The sequence below is a fragment of the Calonectris borealis genome, chromosome 2 (genome assembly GCF_964195595.1).
Source record: "Calonectris borealis chromosome 2, bCalBor7.hap1.2, whole genome shotgun sequence".
Taxonomy (NCBI): domain Eukaryota; kingdom Metazoa; phylum Chordata; class Aves; order Procellariiformes; family Procellariidae; genus Calonectris; species Calonectris borealis.
The window spans coordinates 145,957,250-145,972,260 of NC_134313.1; the positions used below are offsets into that span (position 1 = coordinate 145,957,250).

Genomic DNA, 15,011 nt, shown 5'->3' on the forward strand with positions numbered 1-15,011 from the left:
TCACCCTTGAATTTCAGTTTACAAATGTGAATTAAAAACATACATGCAAGCAGAGACTTACCCATAAAAACTGGAAGAAAATAAAGACTTTCTGTACTTTATAAGTAAACAGTCAACCCATAACACTGTCCATTCATTTATGACAAAGGACTGAAAAATAAAATGCAGCTAGACAGTGCTGCATAACAACAAGTCTGAGATACACACGGGAGTTCAGCTAATAAAGTGCAGATTTGCACATTAATCTATTTTGGTGCAGAAAAGTGCTGGGTGGTAAGAGAACTGAACTGATTTGAAGCATTGCTGAAAAGCTAACCTAGACCTGGGGAAAGACAGATTTTGATTTTATCTGTCATTCTGCAATATGTTTTGGTCAGATACGGAGCTCGTTCAAACTGGCATACCAACACTGACTTCAACAGAGCTACATCCACTTAAAACAGTTGAGAAGTATCATATACAACATATTTTCTTGACTGGACTGTCAGAGGTTCACTTTAATCCATTTAAGATATTTTCACTGTGGGAGAAAAACATGCAGTCAACCACTTGGCCAAATTGCCTTAAGGCCTTCATGTCCAAAGATCTGTTTCAGTTCTGCAAGAAACTGAAAAACTATTGCTATGCCAGATGAGTTTTTACTGAAAAAGTGATACACTGGAACCAGTTATGTAAATGCTGTCATAAGGGACATGCATAAGCAAAATGAACAAACTTCTCAAAGGGATCTTCCTTCTTTACTCAGTCTACTGCTCTACTCTAAACCTCTTTTTAATTAAAGTACCTTATGCACCACATTTATCAGGCAGGGAGAGGAAAAACTAGGGGGAAAACATGGATAGGGTGAAACCCTGTCTATAGAGAGACAAATGTTAGTCCTAATTCCTTAATTTCAAACTCCATTTAAATGCTGTGTGACTGCAGACCATGCTTCTCCTAACCATTGCTATCAACTGTTTCCCCTCTACTCCAAGCAGATTAGAGGTTCCTTGCTTTAAATTCTTTATACGGAAAGAAACCACATATCGATAAAATACAGCTCACATTTTTCTACACAATTTTGTGGTCATGCTTCCACCAGAGTCTTGTTAACTTTCATGGACAGTATAACTAGATGGGACTACTGTGGTAATTAAGCCCAGCCTCGCGTACATGCCAGCTCTTAGTACTTTCCTGAATTAATCCTTCTTTAGAGAATAAAAAACAGAGTAACAAAACCAGTTGCTTTTGATTTCAAGCTGCCAGAACAGAGAAGCTACAACAATCTTGTCCTCGAGCTTCTCCATCACAATCCAGTTTTAAAGTCCTGAACTGTGAAACCACAATATTACATACCTGTGAACATCAATCTTGCAGTAACAACGCAGGGAAAAAAGAGGTAACTTAACTGCCCAACTTTTATCTGAGGATCTCCTGCTTGTGTCCAATTAATGACAGAACTGAAATTCAGTCTCACAATTACATCCCCAAGTTTGCTTCTGAGTTACTTTTCAGAGTGAACGACTCACAAACCTGTATGAATGCCCCTGTCCTTTAATACTAGATGGATTTAATACAACCAAATCTAAAGCTATACGTATGTGACTATGACCAACTGCATGAAATTATATTTTCTGATACTATCAAGCATATTGCTTTGGTATTTGTTTTTCAGACGCTCCCATTGATTTGATCATAAAAAACCAGTAATATCAGTCACTAGATCTTGACTGTGTGCGAGATCCCAGGAATACTGCAGAATTACCATGAATGCCCCCCAAAAAAAGAAATCTTTGCCTGACATACATTACAAAAGGCAGCAGCACAGGCAATCCAAATCTCGGTCCAACCTTGTGAAAGAAACCCCGCATAGCGAAAACTTACTACCCCTCCCTCAGAACTGAAAGGCAAACAGGCACATGTGACTTTTTCATGCAGGCACTCATATCATCATGCACCCACACAACGATCCTCCAGAGCATGCAAGCCACTGTCAGGAATGCAAAGCACACCATCTTGCTGAGGCAGCTGCTCACTCTCATCAGCGCTGAGATCAAAGAAACCTGAAAAACTGCACGTTTACAGACCCAGACTTGATCTCAGATGTAATCTGAATTTTTAAAGTTCAAATTCTGAGTATATATACTATATATATATATATACACACACACACACACACACATACACACAAGGCCAACAAAGCAGATATCCTGCTGGGAGTCTGTTATAGACCACCTAACCAGGGTGAATGGGCAGATGAAGCACTCTACAAGAGGCTGGCAAAGTCTCACAATCGCTAGCCTTTGTTCTTGGCAGGGACTTCAACTTACCGGACGTCTGCTGGAAATACAACACGGCATAGAGAAAACAGTCGAGGAGGTTTCTTAAGCATGTGGAGGATAACTTCCTGACACAGCTGGTAAGCGAGCCCACCAGGGGAGGTGCCTCGCTTGACCTGCTGTTCACAAACAGAGAAGGGCTGGTGGGAGATGTGGTGGTTGGAGGCCGGCTTGGGCTTAGCGACCATGAAATGATAGAATTCTTGATTCTTGGTGAAGTAAGGAGGGGGGCCAACAAAACCGCTACCATGGACTTCCGGAGGGCAGACTTTGGCCTGCTCAGGACACTGGTTGAGAGAGTCCCTTGGGAGACAGTCCTGAAGGGCAAAGGGGTCCAGGAAGGCTGGACGTTCTTCAAGAAGGAAGTCTTAAAGGCGCAGGAGCGGGCTGTCCCCATGTGCCCTAAGAAGAACGGGCGGGGAAGACGACTGGCCTGGCTGAACGGGGAGCTCTGGCTGGGACTCAGGAAAAAAAGGAGAGTTTACCGCTTTTGGAAGAAGGGGCAGGCAACTCAAGAAGAGTACAGGGATCTCGTTAGGTCATGCAGAGAGGAAATTAGAAAGGCAAAAGCCCAGCTAGAATGCAATCTGGCCACTGTCATAAGAGATAACAAAAAATGTTTTTACGAACATACTAACGAGAAAAAGAGAGCCAAGGAGAATCTCCATCCTTTATTGGATGCAGGGGGGGGAACATTGCCACCGAGGATGAGGAAAAGGCTGAGGTACTTAACGCCTTCTTTGCCTCAGTCTTTAATAGTCAGACCAGTCATCCTCAGGGTACTCAGCCCCCTGAGCTGGAAGACAGGGACAGCGAGCAGGATAAAACCTCCAGAACCCAAGAAGAAGCAGTTAACGACCTGCTATGCCACCTGGATGCTCACAAGTCTATGGGGCCAGGTGGGATCCACCCAAGGGTACTGAGGGAGCTGGCGGAGGAGCTTGCCAAGCCACTCTCCATCATTTACCAGCAGTCCTGGTTAACTGGGGAGGTCCCGGACGACTGGAGGCTTGCCAATGTGACGCCCATCTACAAGAAGAGCCGGAAGGAGAATCCGGGGAACTACAGGCCTGTCAGCCTGACCTCGGTACGGGAGAAGATTATGGAGCGGTTCATCTTGAGGGCGCTCACAAGGCATGTGCAGGACAACCAGGGGATCACGCCCAGCCAGCACGGGTTCATGAAAGGCAGGTCCTGCTTGACCAACCTGATCTCCTTCTATGACCAGGTGACCCGCCTAGTGGATGAGGGAAAGGCTGTGGATGTGGTCTGCCTGGACTTCAGTAAAGCCTTTGACACTGTCTCCCACAGCATTCTCCTAGAGAAGCTGGTGGCTCACAGCTTAGACAGGTACACTCTTCGCTGGGTAAAAAACTGGCTGGACGGCCGAGCCCAGAGAGTTGTGGTGAACGGAGTTAAATCCAGTTGGCGGCCGGTCACGAGCGGTGTTCCCCAGGGCTCAGTTTTGGGGCCAGTCTTGTTCAATATCTTTATCAATGATCTGGATGAGGGGATCGAGTGCTCCCTCAGTAAGTCTGCAGATGACACCAAGTTGGGCGGGAGTGTTGATCTGCTGGAGGGTAGGAAGGCTCTGCAGAGGGACCTGGACAGGCTGGATCGATGGGCTGAGGCCAACTGTATGAGGTTCAACAAGGCCAAGCGCCGGGTCCTGCACTTCGGCCACAACAACCCCAGGCAACGCTACAGGCTTGGGGAAGAGTGGCTGGAAAGCTGCCCAGTAGTAAAGGACCTGGGGGTGCTGGTTGACAGCCGGCTGAACATGAGCCGGCAGTGTGCTCAGGTGGCCAAGAAGGCCAAGAGCATCCTGGCCCGTATCAGAAATAGTGTGGCCAGCAGGACTGGGGAAGTGATTGTCCCCCTGTACTCGGCACTGGTGAGGCCGCACCTCGAAGACTGTGTTCAGTTTTGGGCCCCTCACTACACGAAGGACAGTGAGAAGGGCAACGAAGCTGGTGAAGGGCCTGGAGCACAAGTTTTATGAGGAGCGGCTGGGGGAACTGGGACTGTTTAGTGTGGAGAAGAGGAGGCTGAGGGGAGACCTCATCACGCTCTACAACTACCTGAAAGGAGATTGTAGCGAGGTGGGGGTTGGTCTCTTCTCCCAAGTAACAAGTGATAGGACGAGAGGAAATGGCCTCAAGTTGCGCCAAGGGAGGTTTAGATTGGACATTAGGAAAAATTTCTTTACTGAAAGAGTTGTCTAGCATTAGAACAGGCTGCCCAGGGAAGTGGCTGAGTCACCATCCCTGTGATGTGAAGTATTTAAAAGACGTGTAGATGTGGCACTGAGCGACATGGTTTAGTGGGCATGGTGTTGTTGGGTTGACGGTTGGACTCGATGATCTTAGAGGTCTTTTCCAACCTTAATGATTCTATGATTCTATAGAGTTCAAATCTTTTCAGATTATTATTACTAAATGTGCTAATTTTGAAGAAAAACATTGGAAGACCGACACAGTAAGCTCATCTGAAATTTAAAGTAAAAAGTGTAATCTTAATTTCCTTTATGCAAAAACTTAAATACTTTCAAATCTTTTGGGAACAAATTCAGGAAACAAAATTTGATCCCCTGCATTTTTATCCTAAATATACAGTCATCATCCTCACTAGCAACCATGTCTCACTGGCTTTTCACGTGGGTGCTGTATTTCAGTAGTCAAAGGTGCTTTTTGCTTATAGAAAACAAAAGAAGGAAGAGATTTTTGGTTTTGTTTAAATCCCACAGCACCTAAAAGTGTTTACCATTTGCTTCTTAGAAGGCCATGTTAGCCAAATCTTTATTAATTAAGTGGCGTGTTCATAATCAAATGCTGTTTAAAGAGATCCCTGCATAGGACTGCATAAATAAGAGCAAACATACAGTACTCACATTCCTCACTGGAAAGAAGTACCAACTGCAAGATCTTCCTGTAGCATACCATTTACCCTCAAGATTTTAAAAGAGTACAGAAAAGGAGTAGGCTAATATATTACATCCACACCTTCAGAAGCCTAGCCTTGGAGCCAAGATTCACTGTTCTCCTGGGCACTGAACACGACCCATTCAGATGCTGGGTGGTGCAGTTACACAAACATTTTTCCAGCAGTAAATGGATTGGAGTTGCTATTTGCATCAGACCTTGCAGCACAGCTTACTCAATGCCTCATGTGCCAGGGAAGTTTTTACAACTGTGCCCCACAAACAGTAGCATCCACAAAGCTATTGGAGTAACAACTGCCAAATGGAAGCAGAAGTGAGGAACCAGAGGGAAGACAGGGAATAAATTTCTTGAGCTGGTCGATTTGACAAACCTGATGCATCAAAACAATTATGTTCTTAAAACAACTGCTCCCAAATTGTACTCAGCTTGAAGACTTAGGGGGGAAAAAAAGCCTGTGCCAGAAAGCTCACCCATTACACCCAGCTGTTAAGTGATCTTAGAAACAACAGTATTTCTATTTCTTTCTATTTTTTATTTCCTTTAGACAACTGTTCTACAGCAACACTGTTATATATGCATACTCACTTTTGTGCCCACATATACCTACATGCTCTCTACTGCAAACATCATTATCTGCCTGATAAACATGCTCCATCTGACAGCCCTGCATCAAGGGCAGGTTCAAACAGAAGCGAATTTCAGCAGAACTCACTAGCGAGCTTATTAGCAGACCACTGAAAGAACTACTGGTCTGCTGTGAGAATTGAAAAAATAAGCACTTGCATTTTAAGTAACATAAAACAAGATGAGGGTTTTTTCTCTTTTATCAGTCAGAAAAACACATGAACTATTATACCTTTGCCACGGCTGCCTTGAAAGGACCTAGAATAGGTAAGAAGAGCTACATAAGAAATTAGAGGCAGAGTGCATTTTGATTTTTTAGTTCCTTTTTAGCATTATTGATAATCAGCTTCTAGTCTAAACCAAAGGACTTAAAATGCAGTTTGACTTCAAGGCATTTTTATGTTGTTAATCAAGACATGCTGCCTAATATGCATTCCTTGATTAATGTTCTTCTCTATTTAAAACCAAATGTGATTAGCTTAAATGCAAATATTTAAACATCACCATAATTAATATTTTGAAAAGTCTAATGCATGACTTCTTACGGGTTTTCTTTACATTCAAATTAAAGTCTGAAGTGACTAACACTGTATTGTCATATGTAAGATTCATGCTATTTTTATTAAAATTTCAATCCTAAAAATATTTAAATTGTGTTAGCTAAAGATACAAAGACAAGCATCCATGCTGACAAGCAAAATTTTCAAGCACTATTTGCAGCCCTAATGTGCAATGAGTTTTTACTGAAGTCGAATCACAACTGGAGTTTTATCATAATCATGAGGTAAACTTTGCTTTTGTATGCCAAATGTCTTGAGAAAAATTACTTCAGTTCCCCACCCTCCATCCCCATCCCCTCTCCTCCCTCCCAAAAGTACCTGCTTTAGCAGAGCAGAGGCTGTGTAAAGGGGAAGGATAGATGCTGTCTTCTACATTCTCTACTGAGCACAAATACAAAATGTAATTTTAATAGTCTGCATGGTCTAAAGCACTGGGCTTTTATAGTAAATGTCTCCACCTTTTAGCAGGGCTCACACTGGCTCCCTTGCATATATAGTAGTTACTTTTCCATTTTAGGCAATTTTGTTTGAAAATGGTGAAAACTCTGACCACTGTTCCCTTGAGTGGTGGATACCAAAGACTTGAGGAAACACCAAATATTACAGTTTTGCCAAAACTAAAGAAGAGGGGGAGAAATTTGAAATTAATTCTCTTTTACAGATCCCTCTGTCTCCTTAGTTCAAGTACTCAAATTCTTGAAGACTATATATATACCAGTAAGTGAAACGTCCTTTAAACTGTTGTCTGGCTGAGACACCATCACTGTCCTGTGTCTGTGCTACTGCAGCACCCTTCCATCTCTGTCCTCCAGCAAGGCATACTTCTTATTGGGAGTGGTCCCCAGCCCACACTAACTCCCAGGAATTAATTATTTGGAAGTGCTAGTTGTCATGAGCTAAAGGCATGCCAGAGGCTGCTCTAACACAGTTTAACAGCAGAAACTCTAACATCGCCTGGGAACATTCGCTGGCATCAGTGTAGATGTAAACAAACAAGATATTGATTCAGTGTGAAACAAATTGTTGACAGGCTTTGGTGAAACTCTATAGGAAAAACTGTTATGAAAGTTTGAAAAGCTGTATGTCCTCATATACAGTATTTCCACAGCTTTTTTTTATTCTCTCAGCCCAGCCCTACTCTAAATGAGGACTTAATCCTTTGAAAAAACTTGGCCATCAATCAGCTGTTAAGACGCAGGTAGGCAGATCATATTTCTAAACCAAATCTATATTTATTGATCACCTGGGAAGAAAAGGAGAATTCCTGAGTCAGAACACCAGCTCTGCAGTGGTTTCGTCAGTCACAGACCTGGGATTTTTTAATAAATCCATGAAGTATCTGCCAATCTCTGGCAGACTCCGTGTTATGCAGTATTTCCTATGAATGCTGTTTTCTGTCTCTGGTTTCTTTCTGTCTTCTGCTTTCTCCTTAAGAAGAGTATCTTTCTCTTAACTCTTTTCATCCTGACTTCAGGGATTCTCTTTTAAGAAGCAGTGCTCAGTAGATGTTTCCATTGCCTCATAAAGGCACCTTTTCAGGTATATTGCTTTATATTATATCTGATTGTCTCTTGAACACAGCAAGGTTCAGGCTCCCACATCATCAGCCCAAGATTAAATATTTAACTTTCTTTCACATAGAAACAGTATTGTAAGGAAACTGAGGCACAGTGAACATTACAAAGCATTCTCACGTTTTCTCCACCTTCCTAACAAGTTACTTCTTCTCCTCGACCGTTACCATCTCCTCATGGCCACCATCGCTTCATTTATCTTCTGTTGTGACCAAATATTACCTTCTCCCTGACAGTGACCTTTGCTCACTGACAATACCTTCTGGTAAATCTCTATTTAATTTCCCAGGATGGAGGTTACACAGCACCAGTCCCAAACACTAATTGAGAATTTAGGAAGAATGAAAACTTGACTTAAGTGTAGATGTTGACATGAAAAGCTTATCTTGCTCAATTATTTGGACAGGACTCTGAATCCAGACAAAATGGCTGGAGGAGAAAGGAAGGTAAGACTCCAGACTAAGAAAAATGGGAGATTTAATGACGATGGAGAGAATCATACACAAAAATCAGGAAGACTCAGACACGAGTCCAGTAAGGAAGCAGCTTGTTTTGGAATACTGCTCCGTCTCCACTCACAGATGAGACAGTAGATGCTTACTTTCATTTTGTTCCTGGAGATATTGGTCCAGTGATACTATCAGTGGTTGAATCTGTTTTAGTGCAGCAAATCTACATATTTCTTAAAGCATTATAACAAAAGAATAAATAGTGAAAACATATTCTCCAAGTCATGTGTCAGTGGGTCATGTTCATAATTTACAGCGTCTCTGTCCAATAACCTGTAACATGAAGCTTCCAAGCTGGATGAAACCTCAAGATTTTATTGAAACAACAACTAACACTTTGTCATAATTTCCTTGAACTGCCTTCTTATTTGAGGGCAGATAACTTACTCTCACAGTGATTCTGAATGGCTGGGTTTCTTTGGTGATACATGAGTACAGGAAGACCCACCAAAGATTACAGCAATCCTAACAGCTTCAAAATGCATCACAGAGGTAACCTGAAGTTAGTGAAATACTTCTGAAGTATTTCAGGGTTTTCAAATGGATTATTTAGTTCATCCTTAAGTAATTTACTAAGCAGGACATGTGCGTCTGTGTACACATATATATACATTCGCAAACACAAACTGAGAGGACCAAGGCTGAGGCACAGAGAAAGCTCAAAGACCAGGTCAACTTTCAGCTTTAAATATCTCCCACATTACTTGGAGTATTTATAAGATGAAAGTAATCAAAGATCACAAAGCAGGCAGATAAAATACAAGTTGTTTTCTGACTTTTTGAATGGCAAAACAAATTATGACTGTTTTATTTTCACAATTACAGGCTGTTAAAATGGCTGAGGTTAGGGGTTTAGATGATGTAGAGCCACCCACAGCTAGCCTTAGGAACACATTTCTTATTCAGCCTCAGAAATGCTCCCGCATATTAAGATGTCAGAGATCATAATTTTTTATGCACTGGCTGCTTTCCATAATAATCACACCCTTGGTCACTCTAGTAGACAAGAGATTAATGCCATGTTTTTCAGACATGTTTTTCCTAGTAAACTGTGATTAGCTTTCTGCAGCATAGGACTGTGCCCTAGCAAATCACAGCATAAAAATTAGTTATTTAAGTTCGTATGCAAACAAGAATTACAATGAAATTTTGTTCCTACTCTCAACAGCCTTCCCAACTCCACAGGCATTTAATGTGCCCAGCATTCTTTTAACTACAGTAACTATTTATTACTGATATTTTCCGTTCAAATCCCATTGTTTTACACTTACACAACCCAGTTTACAGCATCAAAGCCTTGCCTGAGTGGATGTTGATATCCTCATCACCACTGCTCTCTGCACTTCTCAATTTATCACACTTACTGTTTGCAGCTATCAGTCTTCAAACTCACAAAGACATGCAAAGCACAGGAGTTACTTAACCCCATTATCATCTATATGTAAATGCAGTAATTTCACAAATCTTAAAGAATAATGGAATTGGTTCAGATTTGGCAAGACATTTCAGGTTCCCTCCTACATTCTTGTGCTAAGGAAAGGAAAAGATTAAGTCATCTTAAATGTATTATTAAAGCATTAATCTCCATTTTTGCTCCAAAGAAGGCAGTCGGGAAAGAAGAGTCTTTCAGTCCCATACACTGAGGATATCTTCTCTAGGGTGTAACAACAATTTCAGACCAACAGGGAGGGGAGCATGGCTGGCTGAGCATCTGTGGAAGGGAACAATGCAGCCTTGCCATAGCCAGAAAACTTTTGTGCACAGAATGGCATGAAGGAAAGCATTTTTTTAAGAAGTAACAGAGAACCTGCTATCCGTGACCAAATAGCTCCAACGACCCTAACAGCATGAGCAAATAGTGTAATTCCAGCCCAGCCCATAGGTCAGAGCACTTTGTGCAGAGCATGCTTTAGATGCAGGTACCCCAGTATGATCTCAGAGGTGATGTGTTTTGCTGCCCTAACCATTCCACACTTTACCAGCATAAAGTCCAATTACTCAGTTTTGGAGTATGTAAGCCAAGTTTTGGTTGTCCAGTTAGATTATGCTTTCTATTGCTGGAATTTCTAAAATCAGCAAATAAGGAACCGTGAGACAAAAAAAAACCCCTTGTACCAAGACCATGAAGGATGGTGTGGTACAAAGGACTGCAGAACATAGTATGTGTACAGAAGAGGGCTTTTTCCTTTGGAGTGTTCTCAGACCTCCACAGTGTACAGGAATTAAGGAGCTCAGTGCTTTGCATTAACAGGCCCTAGAAAGATTAAATAATTGCCAGCAAGAATAGTAATTACTCTGACTTGCAAATCTACATACTTCACAGACACGGAAAGGATCTGAGAGAACAAAGCCCACACCATGCAGAAATGGTGAAAATATTGAGTGACCATTTTCTGTCTTGGAGTCATCTTTCCTCCTGACCCCATTCTGCATTTGTATAAATATTCATGGCTGACAAAATCCATAGTCTGGAACAGAGAAAATAAAAGCAAGCCTAACACAATGCCTGTATAAAAATTGGATTTAATGAAGTGCCTACTGTGGATTTATTTCCTGATGTTCTTCTGTGGTAATAAACCCACATCCCTTAACACACTTGGAAGCCAAACAGAAAAATGAAATCAGGAAGTTTCTTGGCTGCCATCTACTGCTCAAAACTCTTCTGTATCACACAGAAGAATAAAAATAAGAACAAACACAAAGAGCACTCACTGACATCTCCAGGTTTTCTCCTCCTCTTTACTATTATTGGATAAAAACAACGTCTTTGGACTGCTGTTAAAAACCACTATATTTCTGTAAGAATTCTGTGTATATGCTCACCTTTTAATCAGTCTCAAGAATGAGAAACACAAAAGCTTTTAAATTTAATGACATACTGAAGGGAAGAACACTGTAGTATTCTTAGTATTTCAGTGAAAAACTGTACTTGTTAAAAAAGTTACACTAATTCACTAGAGAGCACTATAGAGTGATTTCACTATACAGCAATAAGACAGCACTAGGACAGAGACTGAAAAGCAATGTGCAAGAAAGCTGTCTGCCTTCCCTTTTCTCGAGGCTTTGTGTTACTATCAGGGTAAGCCCTACAATATATTTGTTTCTCTAGTTCTCTTATTTTGAGAGCTGCCTAGATCTCTTTGTCCTTTTCAACTCCTCTGCCCCATCTCCTGCTGCTTTGCTGCCCCAGAGAAGCCACTATGATCCTGCAGATCCGACAAATAAGACAGGCTGGAATGAAAAGGGAATAATCTTCTTTATGTCCAACCTACAAAATGACTTGGAAATTAGGTTTAAATGACACAGGATGCCAGGTTGTCACATTTTGTGACAAAAGCCGAAGGGACTATCACCCGCAGTAAAGAAGAACCAGGAGTTTACTGAGAGACCTTAGGCCTGCAAGGACAAAAACATCTGAAATTGGATTCCTGGGCCAATACCGTCACTCACTTCCAGACTTCAGTCATATGGTTATAAACTGAAGACTCATTCTAGTAAAACATACTGGGGGCCAATTAAGTACTTCATCTGAAAGCAACTAGTAACTTTCTCTTTACCATCTAGTCCAAACCCATTTACAGCAGGTCCAACAAGTTTAGGCTGCTCGGGCCCTGTCCGGTCAGGTTTTGAACAGGATGGAGGTGTCAAACCTCTTTGGACAACCAGTTCCAGTATTTCACCACCCCTACCAGCCAACATGTCTCCTACTCATTCGCCAGCTTGGCATGTTTAAAAAACAGTATTTTTAAGATCCCCACTCAAAAGTTCACAGGACTATATATATTACATATACACACATACATACATATATAACATAATGAAGCTGACTACGTACTTCTAGTCTCTAGGGAACAAACTGCTCCCTCTTACACAAACGTATCAGATGGTGAAACAGCTTTTCAAGAATGGTTGTAGAATATGACAACTTCAAGTACAATGCACATTAAAAAACTGAACCTTTGTAAAAAGGTACTAACAGATGATCTAGTAGTTTCACAAAGTCTTTTCTCTACTTTTTAGTTTCCTTTAGTATTCCTCAAAGTTCAGGGTGGTCTGCAGAAAAGTAATACTGATTGGGAATCAGCCTACCAGCAATCTGAAAGGTACGATACTCAGTGGCTGAGGAATGTAAGCAGGTCAGGGCTCATACTGTAATAAACAGGAGAAAATGCAAAAGAAAGCAAAGAAATTAAACAAAAATAAAACCCCCACCCTGAGCACAGTAAAAAGTAAGTGGCTATAAAAAGTGCATTATGGTTTGTGCACTGCATACCAGGTCATTTTGAAGCTTGCGGGAGGGGATGTAATTATCTATGTCCTGTACTTCCGGGATGAGAATTTCGATGAACTTGGTACTTCGACCTACCTGGTTTGAAATGGGGTAAAGAGTGGACTCCAGGCCACGTATCTTCGTTTGGTGTTCCAAGTACCTGTGCACAAAAAGAAAAAAAAAAAGGAAAAAAACACACATTGCTTTAACGGAAAAGACATAACAAGTCATAGCATTGCATAAAGCCACTCCTCCAAAGAGCTGAATGTACCTTACAATCCAAACTTTAAATAGGCTTAATTTTGGGGGGAAGTGGGGGAGGAAGAAGATACAAAAAAATCATTACTGTGGTTTCAAGGTACCAGTGTAGTCAGTAAAGCACATAACGGTGCTGTGTTCCTGTCAGGTTGTCTATATAACCGATACATGTTAAAGCTACTTTCCATTGACAAGTGTCAAGCTACCTGCATATCTCAGAGCACTGGTGTCAGAGAGGCTAGATATTTTAGCTCAAAAATAATATCAATCCCTGCAAACTTAAATAAGCTGAACAGATACCTAATAGATGCTAGGATAGAAGATTTGCACAGATGGTGAAGCAGATGACCAATAGCATGGCATGAACAAGAATGCACAGCGAATAGTTGTTATTTTAAATGGATGTAGTATACATAAAAATAGTAAATTTTTAGGAGATACAGATTTTATTGATTCATGCATTATGCTTTGTTTCTATTCACTTCAACTGTCCTCCTCCTTGTAGCGTAAGTCAACTTTCAGCAGCAAAGTATTTAACACTTCTCACATGCGTCTTATATCCTCTGCTCACATCAAAAGTTCACCCCCCGTGATTTGGCACAAATAATAAATAAATTGAGAGAACTGCTATAATTAGTTCTCCTAAACCCATTTTTGCTTCATGAGACGTAACTGTCAACGCTTGCTTTAAGTGGAGCCCAGAGGAATACTTTAAGTAGCAGGTCTACAAATGCATTTCTGAATGAGTTGCAGAATTTGATATTTCACCAGTGGGATCTTCCTTGTTACAAATTTACACTCAATTTCTAACATGAATGAAAAATGCTAGGGACTGTTTTCAATATTTGTTATAAGCTCAGGCCCTGGAATAAAAGGCTGATATTCTAAAGGAAAAGCATTTCACACCAGTCTGGTGCTTGTTTTGCATTGTCATAAATGTACAAAACCCCCTGCCAGCCCTGCCCCTACCTGCACTGCAGATCTTCTGAATAAATCTTTTGGACCTGCACATTTTGAGTCACTGTGATATTCTGTGGTCACTTACACCAGCACAAAACAAGCACAAAGTTAGTGTGAAAATCTTTGGTCCAAGTATGTGAAGGTTTGTGACACTTCAGTGCAGCCTATAACACATCTACTCCCAATCATTCCGAGCTGAAGAGATTTTTTTTTTATTGTGTCTGCATTATACATATTCATTAAGAGCATTAAAGGAAGGACCACTCTAGAATATTTGTTGCACTTCTAAAGCTATGTAAACATTTGTTCATGTTGATAAATTCAAGCTTAAAAAAAAATTCTTAGAAGCAAGACTGGGAAGCTAAAACACAAAAAATTTCTCTTCGACTCTGCCAGAAATTTATTTCATAACATTTAGAAACTGGCTTAAAAACTTGAGGCAAAAGTAAATGACCTCTTAAACAGATAAAATTCTTACCTACAAGACTCTAGGGCTTTATGACCCTAGGGCCTCAAGTTTGTTAAGCAATTTACAATACTAACCTGTTTCTAATCTAAGAATATTAATGCAAAGATCATCTTTCTCCACTATCAAATACAATAAGCAAATAGTCCAATTTAGATGTAGTATGACCAATTTAGATGCAGTAGAAAGCGAAAGCAGAGCACCAAAGTGTCAGAGAAACAAAGATGACAGTATCAGTTCAATCAGGCAATATACGCTCACGTGGTTATTTGGATATGCAAGTTCTCTGATTTTATTTGTAAATATTGTTTGTAGGACATTGCTTTCAGTCCTCGTGAAATATGTCTTAATTGGCATTTGAATAAGATAAACCTGGCCTTGCAACCCTGATTCATCACAACACCCGTATTCATTTCATTATTGCTATCAGGGAGAGCACAATTCTCTGATTAAACATAGAAGAAGTAATTAGGAGACACCGTTGACACTATGTCATGATTAAATCAATTTGCAAATAACTTTCACCTGGC

At 40.9% G+C, this 15,011-nt stretch overlaps 1 protein-coding gene across 2 annotated transcripts in view; it reads right to left on the reverse strand.

Annotated features, from left to right (window-relative positions):
• CDK14 (cyclin dependent kinase 14) overlaps window positions 1-15,011 on the reverse strand; it is a 330,096-nt gene that overhangs the window by 95,309 nt on the left and 219,776 nt on the right. For both annotated transcript variants that reach the window (XM_075143809.1, XM_075143808.1), the window contains one exon: window positions 12,894-12,957. In XM_075143809.1, coding sequence (XP_074999910.1) covers window positions 12,894-12,957 — 64 coding nt within the window. The remainder of the gene's footprint in view (window positions 1-12,893; window positions 12,958-15,011) is intronic.